The following is a 22,114-nucleotide window of genomic DNA, read 5'->3' on the forward strand; positions in this document are numbered from 1 at the left end:
TTACACCTTCAGTTATTTAAGCCCTGCTTCCAATATACAGAGCATGCTTCTTTAGCCTCTGGGTCTTTGCTCAGATTGTTTCCTCTAAGTGGAATGTTATCTTTCCTCCTCATTGCCTGTCTACATTTTATCTTTCTTTTAAGGACCAATTAAGATTTCAGCTCCCCCATGAACTCCCGTCTAATTATTCTAAATCTGCACTGCCCAATATGGTAGCCACTAGGCCCATGTGGCTACTGAATACTTGAAATAAGGCTAGTCTGGGGGCACCTGGGTGGCTCAGTCGGTTAAGAGTCAGACTTCATCTCAGGTCATGATCTCACAGTTGGCGGGTTCGAGCCCCGGATTGGGCTCTGTGCTGACAGCTCAGAGCCTAGAGCCTGCTTCAGATTCTGAGTCTCCCTCTCTCTCTGCCCCTCCCCACTCATGCACTCGTTCTCTCTCTCTCTCTCTCTCTCTCTCAGAAATAAATAAACATTAAAAAAAAAAAAGAAATAAGGCTGGTCTGAACTGAGATGTATTGTAAGTATCAAACGTACAACTGAACTTTGACAACTTAGGAGGGAAAAAATGTAAACATCTTGATGATAATTTTTATAGCAATTACATGTTGAAGTGATAATTTGGGGTTACACAGAATATATTGTTAAAATTAATCTCACCTGTTTCATTTTCTAATATTTCTAATCCTAGGTGTGTGTCTCATGTTTTGTAGCTTGTATTACATTTCTGTTGGACATGCTACTCTAATCTATATTCATTTGTCTTAAAATTTAACCATAAGTTCTTGATTTCAAGGTTCAGGTTTATGCAATACTTTTTATCTCTCAAATTGCCTAACATGAGGCACACATAGCATACTCATGCTAAGGGAGTTTTCGATCTAGTTCGGAAAACTTATTTTATGAAATTTTTAGCCGTATTGGTCCCTCTATGCATCATTACTGGACAGTGCTTTCTTATTTTACATATGAAGATGGAAATTATAAGGACTAAAGTACCATGATAAGCTGAGGGTCTTTACGCTTGAGTGAAGAATTTCATCTGTAATACCTATGGAAAGATAATGTCATATTTCCTGAGCAGAGTTACATTTATTAGCTAAATGTAATTGAAACAAACTACTCTGTAAGAAAATGACTGAACTTGTGCATAACAAATCAGAAAAAAGATCATCGTATCCAATTGGAAAAATGTATCATATTTTCCTTTAATGAGTGACGGTACTATTCATTTCATCTCAGTATTGGCATATCTTTGATGAGTTTTTGGTTTATAACTCTTCCCCGGCAGCTACTGGATATAAAAGTTAAAAAGAAAAGAATCAAGGGCAAAGTGAAATAACATATATGAAAGTACTCACCTGAATGCTTAAAATGGTATACATTGCTCTCTAGAAGTGTTTCCATTCCCTCTTAAATGAAGGCAAAATCCCTTGGTCTATGACATTGTAGTTAGCTGTGTTACAAAGAAAAATTTTCTATTTTAAAAAACAATGTATGTCATATGATAGCTAATTCTAAAGGATATACCTAAAGAAAAAATAAAAAGAAGAACTAATCTGCTATCTCCCCCTCCCGAAGGGATTCCAGGTGGTCTGTGAAACATTCCAGTCAGATCCCATCTCTCCCAAGGCCACCATTTCAGGCTGCCACCGTGGAAACTCCTTTGATGGAAGCCTGTCCTCCCAAACTTCCCAGGAAAGAGGCCCATCACATTCCAGGTACATGATTGCAATGTTCGGGACAAAAATATTTCCCTGGTCACTCAAAGTTAGATATACATATTTAGCTACTTGCATGGTCTCTGTTCCTTAGAAAGTGTCAGTGCATGATATGTGTATTCTTGGTCATAGTATAATTAGATTAATAATTCCAGAAATGTGCTATGAATGATTCTCATTTAAACAAACTTGAGTGGAAGTGGGCAGACATCTGATAATGAGATGTCTGAATTAGATTATATTTTAAATATTTAAATGCAGAACCTCAAATTATGCTATCAAATACCATGCTGCAGGGATGTGACAAGATCCGCTAATTTAATGTGTAAAAATACTTTATCTGATCCTTGTATTAAAATGGATGCTTTTAAAGTATGCATAGAGAATTGAAAAGGCTGTTCTTTGTAAAGGCTACAACACCACCCTCCTTAGCTTGTGTGTGTGGTAAATTTGCTTAAAAATGCCTTCCCTTGAGACAAACATTAAGCCACTTCTTCCTGTTCTCCATTGAAATGGTGGAAGACTGAATTTATGAGGTTTGCTTTGAACCCAACTAGAAACCACACTTAACTGCCAGGAGTCCCTGAGACTGTGTATCTCTACACTCAAGCTTGACGTGTAATTTACATGCCATAAAATTCACTTATTTGAAGTATACAATTTAATGACGTTTAGCAGATTTATAGAACTGTGCAGCTACTCCCAGAATCCAATTTCAGAACATTTTTATCACCCAAAAATATCCCTTATACCCATTTCAGTCTCTCCCAGATGATCGTCCTGCTCCAGATAATCACTTAATGTATCTTCTGTCTATATAGTTGAATTTAATGGAATTTTCAAATACATTGAGTTATACCATATATGATCTTCTACATCTGGCTTCTCTCACTTAGCATAATACTGTAGAGGTTTATCCACATTACAGCATGTATAAGTTGTTCCCTCCTTTTTACTGCTAAATAGTATTCTATGGTATGGATATATCACATTTGAGTTATGTACCAGTAGATGAATACTTGGGTTGTTTTGACTTTTTGTTTATTATGAATAATGTTGCTATGAACAGTTACATACAAGTTTTTGGGCAGGCATATGTTTTCAGTTCTGGTATCCTAAGTAGATACCTAGGTGTAAAATGGCTGGGTGGTATGGCAAATTTATGTTTAATTTTTTAAGAAACTGCCAAACTCTTTTCCAAAATGGCTGCACCATTTTACGTTCCCATCCGAAACGCATGAGGGATCATTGTTTCTCTATATCCTTGGCAGCACTGTCTCTTTTACTGTAGCCATCCTAGTGGGTGTAAAGTGAGATCTGATTGTGATTTTAGTTCATATTTTCCCTAATGACTAATTATGTGAAGGTGCTTATTAGCTATTTGAATATCTTTTGTGGTGAAATGTCTGTTCAACCCTCTTGCTCACATGTTAACTGGGTTGTTAATCTCCTTGTGATTGAATTGTAGGAGTTTTTTAATATATTCTGGATGAAAGTCCTTTTATCCATGGACTTATACACAAATATTTCCTTTCAGTTTTATCTTACTTTTCATTTGGTAATTTTTAAATGATCTACCTCCTTCTGGCACCAGAACCAGGCTACATGAGTATAGCATTTTTTAAAGATTTCTTAGAATTGTTGAAAGCATGAAGTTATATGAATATAATTGCTTTTTTAACCCAAATACTACTATATTGTGCTTTTAAAAAACAATATGCAAAGAGTTTATCTTTGTGTCTTTATTTTGGACTTTAAAATAGGCAAGTGTCCTCGTTGAATGATCTTTTGCTGGTTGAGAATATGAATGTGACAGTAACATTAGTTGTGTAAGCAGAGATTGTATTTTTTCATAGGATTTACTGTACTAGGTCATTAGTGATAATGGGTACTTAAAATCATATAATTTTTTTCTTTACTTATTTATTTTGAGAGAGAGAGTGGGGAGGGGCAGAGAGAGAGAGAGAGAGAGAGAGAGAGGGAGAGAGAGAATCCCAAGCAGGGGTTGGGCTCAAACCCATAAATAGTGAGATCATGACCTGAGCAGAAATCATCAGTTGGACACTTAACTGACTGAGCCACCCAGGCGCCCCTAAAATCATATCATTTTTTTCTGTGGAAGAGCCCTGTGAAGATAACCAACTCCATCCTGACAACATTTTCACCACCTGAACACTTTCAGCAATGAGGAATTTTGTACTCTTGAATGAAGTTCATTTCATTTTTAGATAGCTCTATTTAGTGTCATGTCCTTCTTATATTTGACCAAAGTTTGCTTTTCTGTAATTTCTGACTATGGTTCTTATATTAGTTTTCTACTGCTGTGTAACAAATTACAACAATTTACTGGCTTAAAACAACTTACATTTATTATTTCACTATTTCTGTATGTCAGAAATATAAACACAATTTAGCTGGGTTCTCTGCTCTTGGGTCTGACCAGGCTAAAATCCAGATGTCAGGATTGACTGTGGTGTCATCATAGGCTCAACCAGGGAAAGATCATATACAAGCTGCCTCAGGTTCTTGGCCAAAGATTGAGCTTCCTGTTTTCCTGTTGACAATTGTCTGGGGCCTACTCTCAACTTCTAGATGCTGCCCACAGTTCACTGCCATGTGGCCCTCTCCATACCTACCTTACAACAGGGCAGAGAAATTCTAATTACAGCCTACGACTACAGAAACTTTATAATATAACGTAATCACAGGCGTGACATCTCATCACCTTTCTGATATTCTGTTGGTTATAAGAAAGGCACAGATCTACCTACACTCAGGAGAAGAGGATTATAGAGGGTGTGACAACAATCAGATGGGAATCAGGAGCGGCTCTCCTAAGTGTGTTTACCACAGTCCTTTTAAAGATGTAGAGACCCTTCCCGTATTAATTTTCCACTTATTCAAAAGTCGCTATTATGACACACACACACACACACACACACACACACACACACACACACACACCAAGGCTTCCATTTTATTTGATAACAACAATAACTCACTAACAAAGTTGTCAAGGGCATAATTAAATCAGATTTAGGGAAAAGGTAGTTGCTTTGGTTACAGACTTCATTTTAAGTATACAATATAATGATTCAACAATTCTATACATTTCTCAATGCTCAAGATAAATGTACTCTTAATCCTCTTCACCTATTTCATCCCTCCCCTACCCACCTCCCCTCTGGCAACTACCAGTTATCTGTATTTAAGAGTTTAGGTTTTTTGGTCTTTTTTTTCTTTGTTCATTTGTTTTGTTTCTTAAATTCCAAATATGTGTGAAATGTGAAATCCTATATGGTATTTGTCTTTCTCTGACTTATTTCACTTAGCATTATACTTTCTAGGTCCATTCATGTTGTTCCAAGTGGCAAGATTTCATTATTCTTCATAGCTAATATTCCATTGTATATATATGCCACATCTTCTTTATTCATTCATGCATCTATGGAGGGACACTTGGGTTGCTTCCATACCTTGGCTATTGTAAATAATGCTGCAATAGACATAGGGATGCACGTATCTTTTCAAATTAGTGTTTTCATTTTCTTTGGGTTAAATACTCAATATGGAATTACTGGATCCCTGTAATTCTATTTTTAATTTTTTGAGGAACCTTCATACTGTTTTCCACAATGGCTGTACCAATCTGCATTCCCACCAACAGAGCACAAGGGCTCATTTTTCCCCCACATCCTTGTCAACACTTGTTATTTCTTGTCTTTTTCACTTTAGCCATTCAGACAAATGTAAAGTGATTTCTCATTGTGGTTTTAATTTGCATTTCCCTTATGGTGAGTAATGTTGGGCATCTTTTCATGTGTTTATTAGCTATCTGTATGTCTTCTTTGGAAAATGTGTCTATATAGATACTTTGCTCATTTTTAATCAGATTAGGTTTTGGGGGGTATTGAGTTGTATACATTCTTTATACATTTTGGGTATTAACGCTTTATTGTCTATATCATTTGCATATGTCTTCTTCCATTCAGTAGGTTGCCTTTTTGTTTTGCTAATGGTTTCCTTCTCTGCATAAAACCCTTTTACTTTGGTGAAGTCCCAACAGTTAAATTTTGCTTTTGCTTCCATTGCCTCAGGAGACATCTTCACAAATGTTGTGATGGCCAGTGTCAGAGAAATTACTGCCTATGTTTTCTTCTAGGAATTTCATGACTTCAGGTCTCACGTTTAGGTTCCTAATCCATTTTGAGATTTTTTTTGTGTACGGTGTAAGGAAGTGGTCCAGTTTCATTCTTTTGCATGTAGATATCAGTTTTCCCTGCAACATTTGTTAAAGAGACTGTCTTTTCCCCCATTGTATATTCTTGCCTTTCATCATAGACTAATTAACCATGTAAGCATGGGTTTATTTCTGAGCTATTTTGTTCTGTTGATCTATTTATTTATTTTTGTGCCACTACCATATTGTTTGTATTACTATAGCTTGGAAGGATATCTTGAAATCTGGGATTGTGATACCCCAGCTTTGTTCTTTTTCATGACTGCTTTGCTAGTTAGGGTCTTTTGTTTTTCCATACAAATTTTAGGATTATTTTTTCTAGTTCTGTGAAAAATGGTGTTAGCATTTTGGTAGATATTGCATTACATTTGTAGATTTGTTTGGGTGATACACGTATTTCAACAGTATTTGTTCTTCCAATCCATATCTTGTAAGTATATGTTAGACATAGGTTGTAGCAGCATCGAAGTTTTGTCCTTAAAGAGCTGACTTCTTTGAAGGTAGACAGATAATGGGGCACCTGGGTGGCTCAGTCGGTTGAAGTTCTGACTTCGGCTCAGGTCATGATCTCGCGGTCTGTGAGTTAGAGCCCCGTGTTGGGCTCTGTGCTAACAGCGCAGAGCCTGGAGCCTGCTTCAGATTCTGTGTCTCCTTCTCTCTCTGACCCTCCCCTATTCATGCTCTGTCTCTCTCTGTCTCAAAAATAAATAAACGTAAAAAAAATAAAATTAAAAAAAAAATAAAGGTAGACAGATAAAAGAGTAATTGAGTAAAATTACTTGTAGACTTCTTTAAGACTATGAAACAAAAGCAAAGTAAAAGGATGAGAGGTGGGTTCTTTTTCATTGAGACTTGAATGATATAAAAGAGACAATCTCAGGAAGATCTGAGAAGAGCAATGTAGGCAGAAGGAACACATCCAAAGGTTCTGAAATGGTAATAAACTCAGCATGTTTTGGGAACATCAATAAGGCAGTGTGAACAGGCAGTAGCACTGAGCAAGAGGGTACAACGCAGGTCAGAGAGGTTGTGAGGGGTCTGATCACATGGGAGCCAAAAGGCCATGTTAGGAAGTTTGGTTCTGTTCCAGGCGTGATGAAAAAACACTGGAGTTGTTGGAACAGTGGAGTGACATTAACCAAATTGCATGTTTTAAAGATCATTTCAGAGAGTTCATGGAAAATAGACTTGGGAGGCAAAAGTGGACCCAGAGACTAGTTAGGGGACTGTTGCAATGCCCAGGTGAGATAGTACATGCCTTGGTCAAGGTGGTAGTAGTATAGGTGGAAAGGCTGAGATGAGACTGAAACTGGGATTCAGTTACAGGGTAAAGCTGACATGACTGGATTTGGAGAGTGAGAAAAAGAAAGGAGTCAAGCATAACTGAAGATTTTGGCTTGAGCAGTTGCATGAATGGTGATTAAATTTGTGAGATAAGGAAAGCGGATAAAAAGTTTATATAAAAATACTTGAATCTTCTTACTTCCGTGTATCTCCAAGGCCACCACCATCATTCAAGCCACTCATTTCCCTGTGCCTGGAGTACTTCATTAGCCTACTGATTCACCTCCTGTGATTCAATCTTGCCACCATCCAATATAGAACATACAGAGTAAAAATTAAAAAAACAAACCATGACACTTCTACTCTTGAATTCTTTTAATGCTATCCGTTGCTATCAAGATAAAATTCAAAATCCTTGAGGTACCCCTCAAGCCCTGCACATCATTTGGCTGCTGTCCAGTTCTCTAGTGTTACATTATACTGCTACCCACACCTCAGTGACTAAACTTCAACATTTTTTTAGACTTTCAAACTTCCCCTTAGCTCTGAGATTTGGAGTATGTTATTCCATCTGTCTGTATCGTTCTTCCATCTATCTTCACTTAACCAATTCCTCTTCCTTTAAGACTCAATCTAAATATGATTTCTTTACTCCCTAGAGAGGCTTTGGCAGATGTTTAACACTTTCACAGAACTCCATGTTTTCTCTTACAGCATGAGTAGCAAACATGATATAAATAGTTGTGTGACAATTTGTCTAATAGTTATCTCCTCCACTAGACTGTAAAATCCACACACAAGAGAAAAGACCAAGTCTCTTCCACTCCTTCCTCTCTTTAGTACCTGGTACACGACCTTTAGTGAAGTGTACTGAATAAGTGAAAGAGTTTAATTTTTATAACATCCATGAAAAGACCTTATTCCTCTTTTAAAGATGAGGAACTGAAGCAAAAAAAGATTAAATGGTTCCCCCAAGGACATACACAGGAATTGGAAAAGCTAGATTTGGGCCCATTCTAACCAACTCCATGGTCCACAATCTTCTCTCTTACCTCATAAAGAGGTAGGTCTAAACCTTTCCATATATTTTCTTTGGCTTCTCTTCTATGGCCCTCTAATTTGTCCTTTATTTCTACTAACTCAGAAATTAGTAAATACAGGACCAGATATGTGATTTTCATATGTCTGCCTCTTTTATAGACTTACCAAGAAACCCCATTGGAGTTAAACCAGTGTATCAGTTATCTGTTGTTGCATAACAAATTACTCTGAGGTTGAGTGACTTAAAACAGCAAACATATATTATCTCACAGTTTCTGAGGGTTATATATCCAGACCACCAGCTTTGCTGCAGTCTTTTTTGGCTCAGAGTCTCTTATGAAGTTACATTTAAGATGTTGTCTGGGACTGCAGTCATCTGAAGGCATGATTGAATTGGAGGATATGCTTCTAAGATCACTCTGGTGGCTTTTGCCCAGATGCCTCAGATTCAGATGCCCCTCCATAAGGCTGTTCACAATATGGCAGATGACTTGGCACAAAATGAATGGTGTGTGTGTGTGTGTGTGTGTGTGTGTGTGTGTGTGTGAGAGAGAGAGAGAGAGAGAGAGAGAGCGAGAGAGAGAGCGCTGGGGGCAGGGGCTGGAGAGAGGTCTTTTATAACTAATTTCAGGAGTAATATACCACTATTTATGTCATATTCACACAGACCAACAGAACATATTTTAGAAAAAAACTGTACAAAGCATGATCAATGGAGAGATCTTAGAATCTGCTACCATAGTTTGCCTCTGGTCCCTAGTGATTTCCACCTCTTCCACATGCAAAAAAATTTGCTCTCACCAAGATTGCCAAAATCTCATCCAATTACAAGATCAAGTCAAAGTCCAGATCTCATCATCAAAATCAGATCTAGTTGCAAATAAGATACCTGATGTGTACGATTTAAGCCAATTCCTTAATTATAGTTCTTTTCAATCCATGCATCTGTGAACTAAAGAGATAAGTTATCTGTACCTAAAACACCCAAATACAATGGTGGAATAGGCACATGATAACTGTTGTGAACATGCCTATTCAAAAGGAGAACATAGGAGGCACTGGTCCATAGCAAGTCTGTAATCAAGCTGGACAAATATTGGAAAATTCTTGATTAGATCTCAGTCCTATTCTTGCCCATGGCTCTTAGCTCCACCCTCTGGGCTATTGATTCCATGCTCTAGGTCAACTTTCACTTTTTTAAGAAAGATAGATGTATTTATAGCTGAGTAGTCTTCTCAGCTTGGTTCCTGCCAGTAAAATTTGGGGGGTATAAAGCCTCTTTTAATTCTATACTGCTTTGGCAGTGTTTTTGTTACATAAAATTCTTTAAAAACTTTGGCAGTCCAAAGTGAATCTTATTGGGCCCCAGTAGAATAGACAAGTCTCTTTAAGGTAATCCTTTCTCTAACTTGGAAGAAGGTTGAAAAACAACACCCTTAAGTTTCTTTGAACCCCCCCCCCTACTTTTTTACATGTGAATCACACTTTCAAAACCTTGAGTTGGCCTTTTGTCTCATGGAATAATATTCGGAGGCAAGACCTTAGATCATTCTGAAGGCCTAAAAAGATTTTACAGCTTCGCCCTTGACTTTATCTTTAGACCATGTTTTTCCAGAAATGCCCTAGATTAGATGTTTGCTCAGAAGTCATTTCTTAATTTTAGCATTACTTCCCATCTGGAGAGGCTGAACGTTTTCAGAATCATCAAGTCCTAGGTCTTTAGTCTTTAACAGTTCTTCAGTTAGGTCATATCTTTCAATCTTCTATAAGCAGCAAGAAGACATCAGAAGACACCTTCAACACTTTATTTGGAAGTTTTAATTAGATCATCTATGCTCTTAAGCCTGTTTCTTTAACTTTCCACAACACAGCAGGCAGCTTTTGCCACTCTATAACAAGGATCCTTCTTCTTCCTCTTTTCAATGTCATGTTCCTTACTTCCCTTTAAGCCCTTAAAGGGCTCCAACAGACTCCTTAAAGTTCAGGATTTCCAGCAGTAATTTGTGCAAGGCAATTTATGCTTTTATTTTTTAACACACTCTTCAAAGCCTTTACAGTCTCTGCTACTGCCTGATCCCAAAACCATTTCCAAAATTTAGGATGTTATCTTGGTATTCAAGTCTGTATTCTCTATCAATTGCTTTATAACAAATTACCCCAATTTCTCAATAGCTTAAAACAAAAAACATTTATCATCTGACATAGTTTCTGAGGGTCATGAATCCAGAAAGAGCTTAGCTAAGGGGTTGCAGCTCAGGGTCTCTCAAGATTTTGCCTAGGGCTGCCATCATCCAGAAGTTTGACTGGGTTTGAGAGTCTGCTTTCAAGATCACTCAGATGGCTGTTGACTAGAAGCTTCAGTTCTGCAGCATCTGGGCCTCTCCATAGGGCTGCTCATGACATGCTAGCTAGCTTCCCTGAAAACAAATTATCGCATAAAGAGAGGGAACAACCAAGATCAGTGCTTCGGTGTCTTTCAACCTAATCTCTAAAGTGACATGCCATCATTTCTGTATGCTGTGGATCATGCCAACACTGGTATAGAGAAGGGACCACAGGAGGGTGTGAATACCAAGAAGCAGGAATCATCAGAGCCTATTTTGGAGTCTGGCTACAACAATGATGATGATAATGTCACCATAATTTTATAGGTAATTATTACAACTATATCTGTACGTTTTCTTCATCATTGAGTATTCTCATATTCCTCCTTCACTAATTCTGTTCTGCACAATTTCCAAAAAGGTTAAGTGTAAGTAATTTCTTACCTCAAATACTTTGGCCTGACTTTTAAAAATTATTAAAAACAATATCAGGGTGAAATCTTGAGGTCTTAAAATATCTAGGAGCTTACATTTCTTACATATTTTTTTCAGCCATGGTATGCATTAGAAATTTGCAAATATAAATAGCATGTGATATTTCTTTGACAAACTGCAAAGTTCAAGGTTTCCTGTTTGTGGAAGAATGTTGTTTTTTCCATTCTCTGAGATTACCACACTCAAGCATCTATATGCATATGCATTTCTTGACGCATACACACAGTCACCCACAGCACACCCACACTCACATATGTGAATTAGACATGAATCAGTGGCACTTTAAAAGAATGAATTAGGTCTTCTCTCTGCCTAACGGCAGTGGCTGGTTACCATGGAAATGATGCATAAGGTAGACCTTTCAGAAAATGCTAATGTTAATATGTCTTTGTTGGAAGAGTTCATGTATTAATCAGAAATGAAGAGAACTTTAATAATAAAGCAATGCAAATAGCTTAGAAACAAAAGCTGTCTGCTCGGATCAAACAAATACAATTCATCGTCTCTTTTGCCCTGACCTTGACAGAACAGAACATCACTCTTCCCTGAACTCTGCAATCAGTGAGCAGGTAGCTAGTTTTTTTTTTTTAAGTCAATGTGAGATTTCATCTTCAATTACCATATGCACAGACTTAATTTCTGCTTTGTTAAATACTGTATACAGTCAAAACTGATTTCTACAATTCTCTGCCTCCACAGATTATTATTTCCAGAGTGTTTTTCTGCCTTGGATGTTCTCTACTAGCATCCCCCAACTCTAATTAATAATAACTTGCTTTCCTGAAGCCATAGTTACACGGAATATATATAAAAGAAATTCTTAGCTTTTTGACAGCCTTTTTTGATCATAGTGTATTATTTATTTTATGCATATAAAAGAATTATATGCTAATTATAGAAAAAATTTAAAGGTATAAAAAATTTTTAAGTAAATATCATCGATGAGCTCATCAGCAATATTTAAACACCATTACTTTTTTGTATGTATAATTCTCTTTGTTATTTTTATAGCATTCTCTTTGTTTATTATATAGCATTTAGAATAAAAGTTGTTTTCATACTTTTATAAAATCTTCATTTTTTTCTACAAAATAACTTACAGAACAATAGAATATTAGTTAGTAAGAACATTTCTACCATATCACACAATGATAGCCCCCAAACCATCTTTTTCCGGTTATGTAAGTTTTTCTGTCATGTATTAATTAGATTGCTAATTAAAATGACTTTTACTGGTTGTTTAGTGACCAGACGATTGTCTGATAATGCTGTCATAAGTGAAATTAAACATTTATTGATGATTCTTGCTTTTTATTGACTACTCACTCCAGTATAGCTCACACTTTAAGACAAATAAACTCGTGCTTGAATAACACCTCAAATGAAGGTACTTTGGATTATAAATATTTGCTACAGAATGTTCCTCATTGTTGTTTCAAATGGAGTCTCTTTAAATGTTAAGCAATTGAGATGTGAATTTACTTAACAAATTTTTATTGCCTTAAAGACTCACTTTCAGTCTCAGATCACAGCCTTGTTGGTGGACTCTTGCTGTCATGCAGTCCATCCTTAACTGAACTGACATGATTTGTCAGGAAGTAGTTAATGACCATGGGACTCCACGGTATAGTTAATAATTACTTTCATCAAATAAATATTGTAGGTAGAGAAAGACATAAATTTAGTCATCTGGCACCCTTAGGGACAAAACTGTCAACCTATCATTCCAGTTAGTGTTTCCATATAGGAATTGTTTTGGATGTTGGCCTATCAGTACAAAAGTCATGCATTGCATGTTTCTCTAGGGCAATTGTCCTCTAAGCTTGTTAAGAGTGTTTAAGAATTGCCTGGAGATATTATCTAAAATGAAGATTCCTGAGCTCAATCTCCAGCAATTCTGGTTTAGTAAGTCTGGGGTAGGACCTGGGAATGTACATTTTTAACAACCTTTCTTCTCCCTATCCACTTGGGATTCTCAGAGACGTTGTCCACTGACACTTCAGTATATGGAACACTGCTCCAGGAATTTGAAATAATTTTTGGAGCTGCCTAATCTCGTTTACAGAGTAGAAACATTTGGGGACAGTGAGGTATGGGACAAGAAGTAAAGGGTAAAGATAGCTAGTCCAATGGGGGAAAATAATTCTGTTGGACTAGTAATATCTCCCTTAACCACAGCAACCTAGCCAAGAAAACAATAGTTTTCACAGGCTTTTATAATAAGCCCAATCATTCTCACAGAGTTACCCAGCTGGTTGCCAGCCAGCCTCATACTTTGTCTTTTCCTTATAAATCCAAGACTATAGCACGGGGGGGAAACTTCTATTCTTCTAGGTATAAAGGACAGGCGGAGAGGAGTGGGCTGATCCATGCTTTTTTAAGAAAGAGAAGTGGAGGCGAGGAGTGGCAGGAAAAACATTGAAAGCCTCTTAAGAAAATGGTAGAAATGAGAATCAAGGTTGTTTCTTTCCCTCAAACTGAGCTTGAGGACGTAATCAGTCAGTTTCCTCCTGTAATCTCATGAGGAAACAAGTGGCACACTGGTTAATTTGAGAAAAGATTACAGCACGAGTTATCTACAAAGGCTGCACAGGATGTAGGGAGGCCACAAGTCCATGCCCATACTCCAGAAAGACAACCGGCTCTGGGCCCAGAGGGGCAAGAGAGGGAGCAGTTGTGGAGGGAGTGAGTAACAAGAGCTGTGACCACCAGTAGCCTAGGTCAGCCCAACATCACAGAGCCAGCCCTAGGCTACCTCTGGGAGGAAGGGGTCTTGGGGACGGTGCCATTGTCCTTCCGCTTTCCTTCTCCTGTGAGAGCTTCCTTTTGTCAAATTCAGTCAGGAGCCAGAGGTTGGGGACCCGCTGGTAGAGTGTGTACAGATCAAACTTCCAGGACAGGGAGGTAGAGAAGGATGGGCAGTGAATGGGGTTGGAAGTAGGGGCTGAAAGCAAATAAAAGTAAAAGGTTTCCTGACAGAGATGGGAACCTTGATTTTGAATCTAGCCCACAGGCTTCTTGTGAAAACTTGGCAACTCATAAAATTCTGAGACTCAGTCTTTTTATTAAAATGATTATATAATGAAAAGTTAGATGACAAAAAACTTTGAAAGGACAGACATAACACATCACTGGGGAGATAATGAGACTAATTTATGCAAAAAACATATATACCTATACGTACATATACACATGTATACATATTTAACATATATAAGTACTCAAATTATACACTGTATATTTGTTATGTATAAATGTATGATGTTACACATAAGTATATGTGTTATAATATATAATTTATATAAAATGTATTATATATGGTGTATATTTAGATCTACTTATATATAGAGATATGAACAGTGGATTTTTATTCCACGTTGATAAAATCCAAGATCTTAGCTAATGTTCTCTAAAGAAACATGGAGAAAAGAACACAACACCTAAGTGTTCTGTTTTATGTCTTTTCACAAGTGAATACAGTAATTACCATGCAGATAAAATAGAACATTATAAGCACCCTAGCCTGTCACATCATATAACATTTAAATAGTATTTGGCAAATACATGTCAGCATTTATTTGCCCTTCTCCCTTGGCTGACTTTCAGGATGTTCTCTAGTGTTTTACTGTAACAGAATTGCTGCCATAAACAGTTGTGTACTGTCTCCTTGTGTACATGGGCAAGAGATTCCCTACGGTAAAGTTTCCCTCAGGAATGGAATATCTGGACCTTAGGATAATGACCATTAAAATTTACTAGATATCAACTAATTGCCCTCTGTGTTAGCCAGCAGTGATAGTGTTTCTTAGTCACACCCCCCACCAATACTTCCCATCTTCAGGCTTCTGTATTCTCACAAATCTGATGGATTCTGATTGTCACTTAGCCTGTTTCCTTGATTATTAATGGAGTACCTCTCTCTGTTTAGTCTCTCTTTAGGTTTCCTTTTTGGTGAAATTTCCTTCCGTACCCTTTGCACATTTGACCTGTGTGTCTTTCTTCCTGATTTATGAGCATTCTTTATCAGTGAGAATAGTAATTCTTTCGAGACTAATATGTTGTAATCATCTTTTATACTTTGTAAACTTTCACTTTATTTTTTAATAGAAATTTTAAATGTGAATATAGTCAAACATCAATATTCTTTTAAAGTAGCTTGGGCTGTTATCTTCTTTAGAAATCCTTTCATACCTTAGGTCATAAATATTTTTTTCTCTTTCTTTTGTTTTGCTTTGTGTCTCAGTCCATGTCAAGTTGGCTTTTTTGTTTGTTTTTACTATGGTGGTATGAAATATAGGTATGTTTTTTTCCACATAAATAATTTTTCCCTCACCATTTCTTAAATAATACTTTTCCTGCAGGTTTGTAACTTATTCTCTGTTGAACATCAGATTTGCACATGTGTGAGGGTATGGTTTTAGGCTCTTAATTCTGTTGTATCATTCTGCCTGATTCAGTAACAAAATCTTATTAGTATAGCTCTTTTTATTATTATAGTTCTTTCATAATTTTTATTATTGACTTTAAGAAACTGATAATAAATTTTATAGGTTTTTCTGCATCCATTGAGAAAATCATGTGGATGTGTTCTTCTGTAATCTTTTTAGGTGGTGAATTACTTTACTAGATTTTCTGATAATACACAATCCTTAAATTCCCAGGAAAAAACCAGTGTGTACAATGCTGGGTATAGTTTGTTAACATTTTATGTATTTTTTACATCAGTGCTCATGAATGAGCACATGATGCTTATGATTTTCCTTGCCTATGCTGTAGTTGTTTTGTTTCCCAGTACCAAGGTTATCTTGGCCTCGTGAGAAGAATGTTTCCTTCTTTACTGTCTTTGGAACACTTTGTATGAAAGTGGAGATACCTGTTTCCCTAATGATTAATGGAATTTGGCTGAAAACCTTCTGGGCTTGGTGAATTTTTAAAATAAATTTTGTTTCCCACAATTCAGCTTTTAAAGGTTGTGGGTCTATTGAGGTTTTTATTTCTTCTCAAATCAGTTTGGCTGGATAAATGTGTCTATCTAGGTATTCAAATTTTTAATCATAATGTTTATAACGTCTTCCCTTTTTCTAAAATCATCACTGTATCTAGGTATGTCTGCATTTTCAGTGATAGTATTTTGATCACACCTTTTACTATATTTCTTGTTTAATTTTTATTAGTTTTGTCAAGGAAACAACATTTGGTTTAGTTAATTCTATCTACCTTTGTCGTATATTTTATTAATACGTGCTTCTATCTTATGTTTTTTTCCCTACTATTCAGGTTTTTATTATTTTTTAATCAGTTTAAACTTTTAAAAATATTTTTTAATGTAGATGCTTCTCTCATTATTTTTATATCCTTTGTCCTGGTAGAAGCATTTAAAGCTCTAAATATTCCTCTAATTCTGCATTAGCTATATCTCACAAGTTTTCATGTATAGAATCATTATTCCATGTAATATATTAAAAATTCTCATAATAACTTTTTATTTGACTCGGGTTATTTCAAAGTGTGTTTTTATTTTTATTTTTTAAAAAATTTTTAAATGTTTATTATTTGAGAAAGAGACAGAGAGCAAGCAGGGAAGGGACAGAGAGAGAGGGAGACACAGAATCGTGGAACTCACGAACCGCGAGATCATGACCTGAAGTTGGATGTTTAACCAACTGAACCCCTAGTTTTACATTTAAATCTTATTCTATCTTGATTTTATTTGGTGAATAAAATATGCCAATTTAAGACATGCTAAGTTATCGTTTTCTGAGTAAGTCAATTATGCCAATATTATTTTTTGACTAATGTATGCTTTGTACTAATGTAATGCATGACCTTTCTGATAGACTAGATTCTTATAAATACTTGAATCTTTTGTAACTCCATATTCTATACCACTGAACTCCTGTCTGTTCCTAAATCAGCACTACTTGGCTAAATATTATTGTTGTAAAACATACATTAGTATCTGACAACTTACACTCTTTATACTTCCTTTTAAATCTTTCTTGATTACACTCAACTTTGTAATCATTCAACCAGTTAAATTTCAGAACAGCTTTATTGATTTATAAAAGATGAATTCCTTTGGAATTTGGTTCAGAATTTATGACACTATGAGTTCTTATATAAAAAATACATATTTGGCCTTAGTCCCTGTTTCTGTCACTGAGCTCCTAAAACCCTTAGAATTTCCTGAATGATAAGAGCAACACAGGTAATATTTGTTGTTAATGAGGTGACCGTTGGACTGCACCTAAGACTGGGGCTGGTTGCCACGAGAACCAACCATCTGATTAGAGGGTTGAAACTTTCAGTTCTGCTCCTGACCTCCACGAAGGGGAGGAGTTTGAATCAGTTGCCAATGGCTAATGATTTAGTCAATTATGTCTATGTAATGAAGCTTCCAAAAAATGCCCAAAAAAGACAGGGCTCACAGAGTTTCTAGACTGGTGAACACAGAGAGGTGCAGTGCACCCAGAGAGAACATGGATGTCCATGCCCCTTCCCCATACCTTGCCCTAAGCATCTCTTCTGTCTGGCTGTTCCTGAGTTGTATCCTTTTATAATAAATTGATAATCTAGTGAGTAAATGGGTTTCCTGAGTTCTGTGAGCCACTGTAGAAAATTAATTGAATCCAAATAGGGGATCATAGGAACTTCTGATTTAGAACCTGTCAATAAGAGGTATAGGTAACAATCTAGACTTGCAACTGGAATCTGAAGTTCAGGAGTGGGAGATAGGGGGAGGGGGCAGGTCATAGGATCCTTCAGTCTGTGGCCATTTGGTTACAAGCACAGGTGACACCGGGGCTTGAGACTGGTGTTGGAAGTGGAAGAGAGAGCAGTTAGGCAGGACTGAATTCTTAACCTGTGGAACCTGATACTATCTCTAGGTAAATAGGTGTCAGAATTCAGTTGACAGAGAATGGACCCAGTTGGTGTACAGAAAATTGTTTATGGGGTGGAAGCTCCTCCCCACCCCCCCCCCCATACACATTGAAATTGGGCTTAGAACACAAAAGAGAATTACATTAAACTAATAGGTTGTTAGGGGCAGGGATGCAAATCTTTAAAATATTGAGAATTTATCCTAATAAGAACAGTTTGTCTCTGTTTACTAAGGCTTAAAAAGACAAAAAAACCCAGCTGTTCTACAGTATTGTTTGTGGTGGTCTCCAAGTGCCCTCACTTCCTTTATTATCATTCGGTTTTAGTAAGGGGGTGATATTTCAGGCTAAAATGTGATAGAGCTCGTGCAATCTTTCCTAGTTTACCCTGGTAGTGGCCGTTTTTTCAAGTCATATAGAATGATGATCAAATTTATATTGAAAGCTAGATATTTCCTACCTACTACTGATACCAGTTGGTATTAAATTGACATTTCTGTCCACTACATTTTGGAATAGATGTTTATTTTCAGCTTGTTGGGTCAAATTTTCTTTACATTTGAACATACTAAGTTATATTGTCAGTTTTATTCCTCATCATTTTCTCCTCAACCCTTGGCATTTACCTATTTGCTGTGATTTTGGATGGGTTTCTTTTTTTTCTTTCCATTTTCAAAATGTGTCTTGCTTGTATGTACAAAATCCTTTGACTTCTCCGTCTCTGTCTTGAGCCCACTTCTAAAATTTATTAATTCATTCAAATAAATGGAGAAAGGCACTAATGAAGTAAACAGCATAATTTCAAGTTATGCTACATACTATGAAGCAAATTAGAACAAGGCAAAGAGGTGAATGGTGGCATAGGGAGGCCACTCTACATAGTGGTTGAAGAAGACCTCTCTGAGGGTATGACATTAGAACCGAGCCCAGGTAAAGCCTAGGCATTGAGGGTAGAAATTTCCACATGGAAAAAAACTCTGAAGCCAGCACAAGCTTGATGAATTCAAGAGTAGTAAGAAGGCCAATGTGGCTGAAGCACAGCTACCAGATGTATCAGGATTGGTCCAATCAGAAGAGAGAAACCAAACAGTAATTTGAACAGGGCAAGTTTACTATAGGGAATTATTAAGTATATCAGGATTAGAGTATTGGAGTAGTGAGGGACTGGCTAATAAATAAGGAGAACTCTAAAGAATATAGGAATAGCATATATAATGGAGCAATCACCAGCTTAGGCATCAGGCCAACACCAAGCAGAGACCTTTTTCTCCTCAGGATTGAGATTCTGACCCTCTTACGGAGGACAAAGTTACGCCTTACTGGATGGCAGAGAAATCACTATGGTACTGCACCAGGGGAACTTGTTGGAAATCTGCCCCCTGGAACTTGTCAGAAATCCAACTTTCTGGGTTTCTAGGCAATGCTGTTCATGGGAAGGTGTGTTAGTAGAGGCATTCTGCTACAGAACTTCTAAAGGGAAGTGCCGTGGTTGCTGTTGGCCGCTGGGTGCTACTGGCTATTGGACACTATAGGAGCCGAGCAAAGGAAAAGGTATGAGTGCTATAGAAGCTTGGTGCTAGAAAAAATACCCATTCTGCAGGAGTCATGTGCCACTGCAGGAGCTTAGCACTAGACAACCCACAAACATTACAGGAGACTGGTACTGGATAAGCTGTACACACATTGCAGGAATGTGCTGAGGAAGTACACCAGGGCTAGAAAGCAAAATTCTTTCTTCCTGCAGCAGCTTTTCCATTTCCCCTACTGGCAAAGCCAAAGGTCATGCCAGAAATCAATGGGAAAATATTTAAAGGGCCAGATCCATTTTCACAGAGCAAGAAAAAAAAGATGAATTTGGAGCAAAGAGGCAGCAAATAAATAATTGGTACAGCAGGGCAATCATGATAATGAGGTTGGATTCATAAACACAGACAGATTATGCATGGCATGTTGACTACTATAAGAAATTTGCATTTTATTTTAAGGATGATTTGAAGATCTATTGGAAGGGTTTGAGGAGAGGAGAGGAGGAACTAGAGAAGAAGCAATGAGACTAGTAGGAAGTAATTACAATAAGCCTAATGTAAGATGTTGGTGTCTGTGGAGCTGATGAGAAGTGGTTGGAAAGAGAATCTATGGCGCTTTCTGATGGGTTGAAAGCTGACATGCAGTTGATGCTCAAAGAGTATTCTAGCTCCCTAGAAAAAGGATGAACTCTAACATAACATATATGGGAACTTAGCTGATTGTAGAAAGCTTCTCTTTATATGACTGCCAACTCAGTTAAATAATTAGTATTGTAGTACCTTATTGTGGTTGAGTTTTAACTCATATTTAGTTTGCTACTTATCAATCAAAATACTCAAGATTAGACTACAAGACACCATTGACATTCAAAACCACTGTGTATGTAGGCAGTTGTCCCTCAACACACCAGACAATGTTACTAATGAAAGTAAAAATAGCCAAGAGCGATGTGTCCTTTCGGGAAGTGCAAAGACTATGAAACTGTCCCCCAGGGCACCAGACCTTGTCTGGGTTTGTATATTTGAACTTTTTACTGCAATTCATGGTAAGAAATCCATTTTATGTCAAGACTAATGACAATGTGTGAAGTGAAACAAGTTTCGCTAAACATACAAATCCTTATTCCATTTGTTGCATTCTAATAGTTTTTATTCTAGTTAACATTTCAAGAGTAGTCATATACTTTTGAATTAATTTCTTGAACCAATAATGAGCCATAACCTTTAGTTCAAAAATATAGGTCTGGGAAGTTTAGGAAAATTTCTCCTCACTTCTCAGTGGCTACATTTTTTGCTAAAGCTCTTCATGTGTGAGTAGTGCTGCACTACACACCCGTGCTAGTTTGTAGCAGGGTACAAAAATTTCCCTTTTGCATCACTGTGCTTGGGGGTTAAGTTTACATTTTAGTTTTAAGGTTCCATTTTGGATTCCAGAATTTCTAAGTTTATAATTTATCATTTATTGTCTGCCATTCACTGGACCATCTGTTCCTCAAGACTAAGAAGTTAAACTTACTTATCTTCACATCCCCTAAGATACCTAAGATGATGTATTCTACTGAGTAATTAAATAAACTTACCTTATAGCGTAATTAAATTGAACACTAAATCATGACTATCGCATGTGTTTAAATTGAATAACAGAATTTCAGAACCTTGAGATTTTTAAAAATTAGTTTTGCTATTTATATGAACATATAGCTTTATAACTTTCAAAATGATTTCAAAATTTTGAAAATTTTCTTCATAACATAACTTTTGCTTGTTTAGTACTTTGCAGTTTTCTTGTTTTTTTTTTTACATACTATTATCACAATTGATATTAAAATAGCCCAATAAAGTACACAAATATTCCCCTTTCTATAAGGAAAAAAAAACCTGGTAGCATAGTATAATCCTCAATCTGAATCTCTCTTTCTATAGACTCTCCTCATTGCCCATCACCCAAATAACTCACCAACTATACCAATTACTTATTCTCCTCCACCTACCCAAAACTCATGATTTTTTTTAGCTCCATACTTTTGTAGGCATTGTCCCCCCTGACTGAAATGCTGATCTACCCTCCTGTGTCATCCTCAACTTTGCCTAGCTAATTCCAACCTATCTTTCAAAACTCTTTCTAACCTCTCTACTTCCAGAAGTATCTAGCAAAAGTGAAATTAGTAAGACTAGTTGGGAGGATATTAGAGCAAACCAGACAAAAGCTAAGTGAATAAATAAGGAAACAAATGAGAAAAGCAGACCTATAAGCCATGTTGTGTCACCCCTTGGAATGTTTGGCTTCCAATATAATCATCTTCTTTCTGTCCTTGGAAACAGAGCCTCTCTCGTGATACCTCCATGCCAAAGGTCCCGCTATGCCACCTACTTTGACGTTGCTGTTCTTCGCTGCCTACTCCAGCCTCATTGGTCTGAGGAAGGTACTCAGTGGTCTCTGATGTACTATCTACAAAGGCTGCGGCACATGTTGGAAGAGAAGCCAGAAAAGCCCCCAGAACCAGATATTCCTCTCCTGCCCAGACCCAGGAGCAGCTCGATGGTAGCAGCAGCTCCCTCACTAGTGAACACCCACAAAACCCAAGTAAGAGAAACTCAGT

The 22,114-nt window shown here is 36.9% G+C and overlaps 1 protein-coding gene across 12 annotated transcripts in view; it reads left to right on the plus strand.

Moving 5' to 3' along the window:
* The window catches only part of UNC80 (unc-80 homolog, NALCN channel complex subunit), a 225,277-nt gene that overhangs the window by 21,227 nt on the left and 181,936 nt on the right, over positions 1 to 22,114 (plus strand). For all 12 annotated transcript variants that reach the window (XM_053215737.1, XM_053215744.1, XM_053215738.1 and 9 more), the window contains exons 7-8: positions 1,584 to 1,723; positions 21,837 to 22,098. In XM_053215737.1, coding sequence (XP_053071712.1) covers positions 1,584 to 1,723; positions 21,837 to 22,098 — 402 coding nt within the window. The remainder of the gene's footprint in view (positions 1 to 1,583; positions 1,724 to 21,836; positions 22,099 to 22,114) is intronic.

This window comes from Acinonyx jubatus, chromosome C1, assembly GCF_027475565.1.
Source record: "Acinonyx jubatus isolate Ajub_Pintada_27869175 chromosome C1, VMU_Ajub_asm_v1.0, whole genome shotgun sequence".
NCBI classification, from domain to species: Eukaryota; Metazoa; Chordata; class Mammalia; order Carnivora; family Felidae; genus Acinonyx; species Acinonyx jubatus.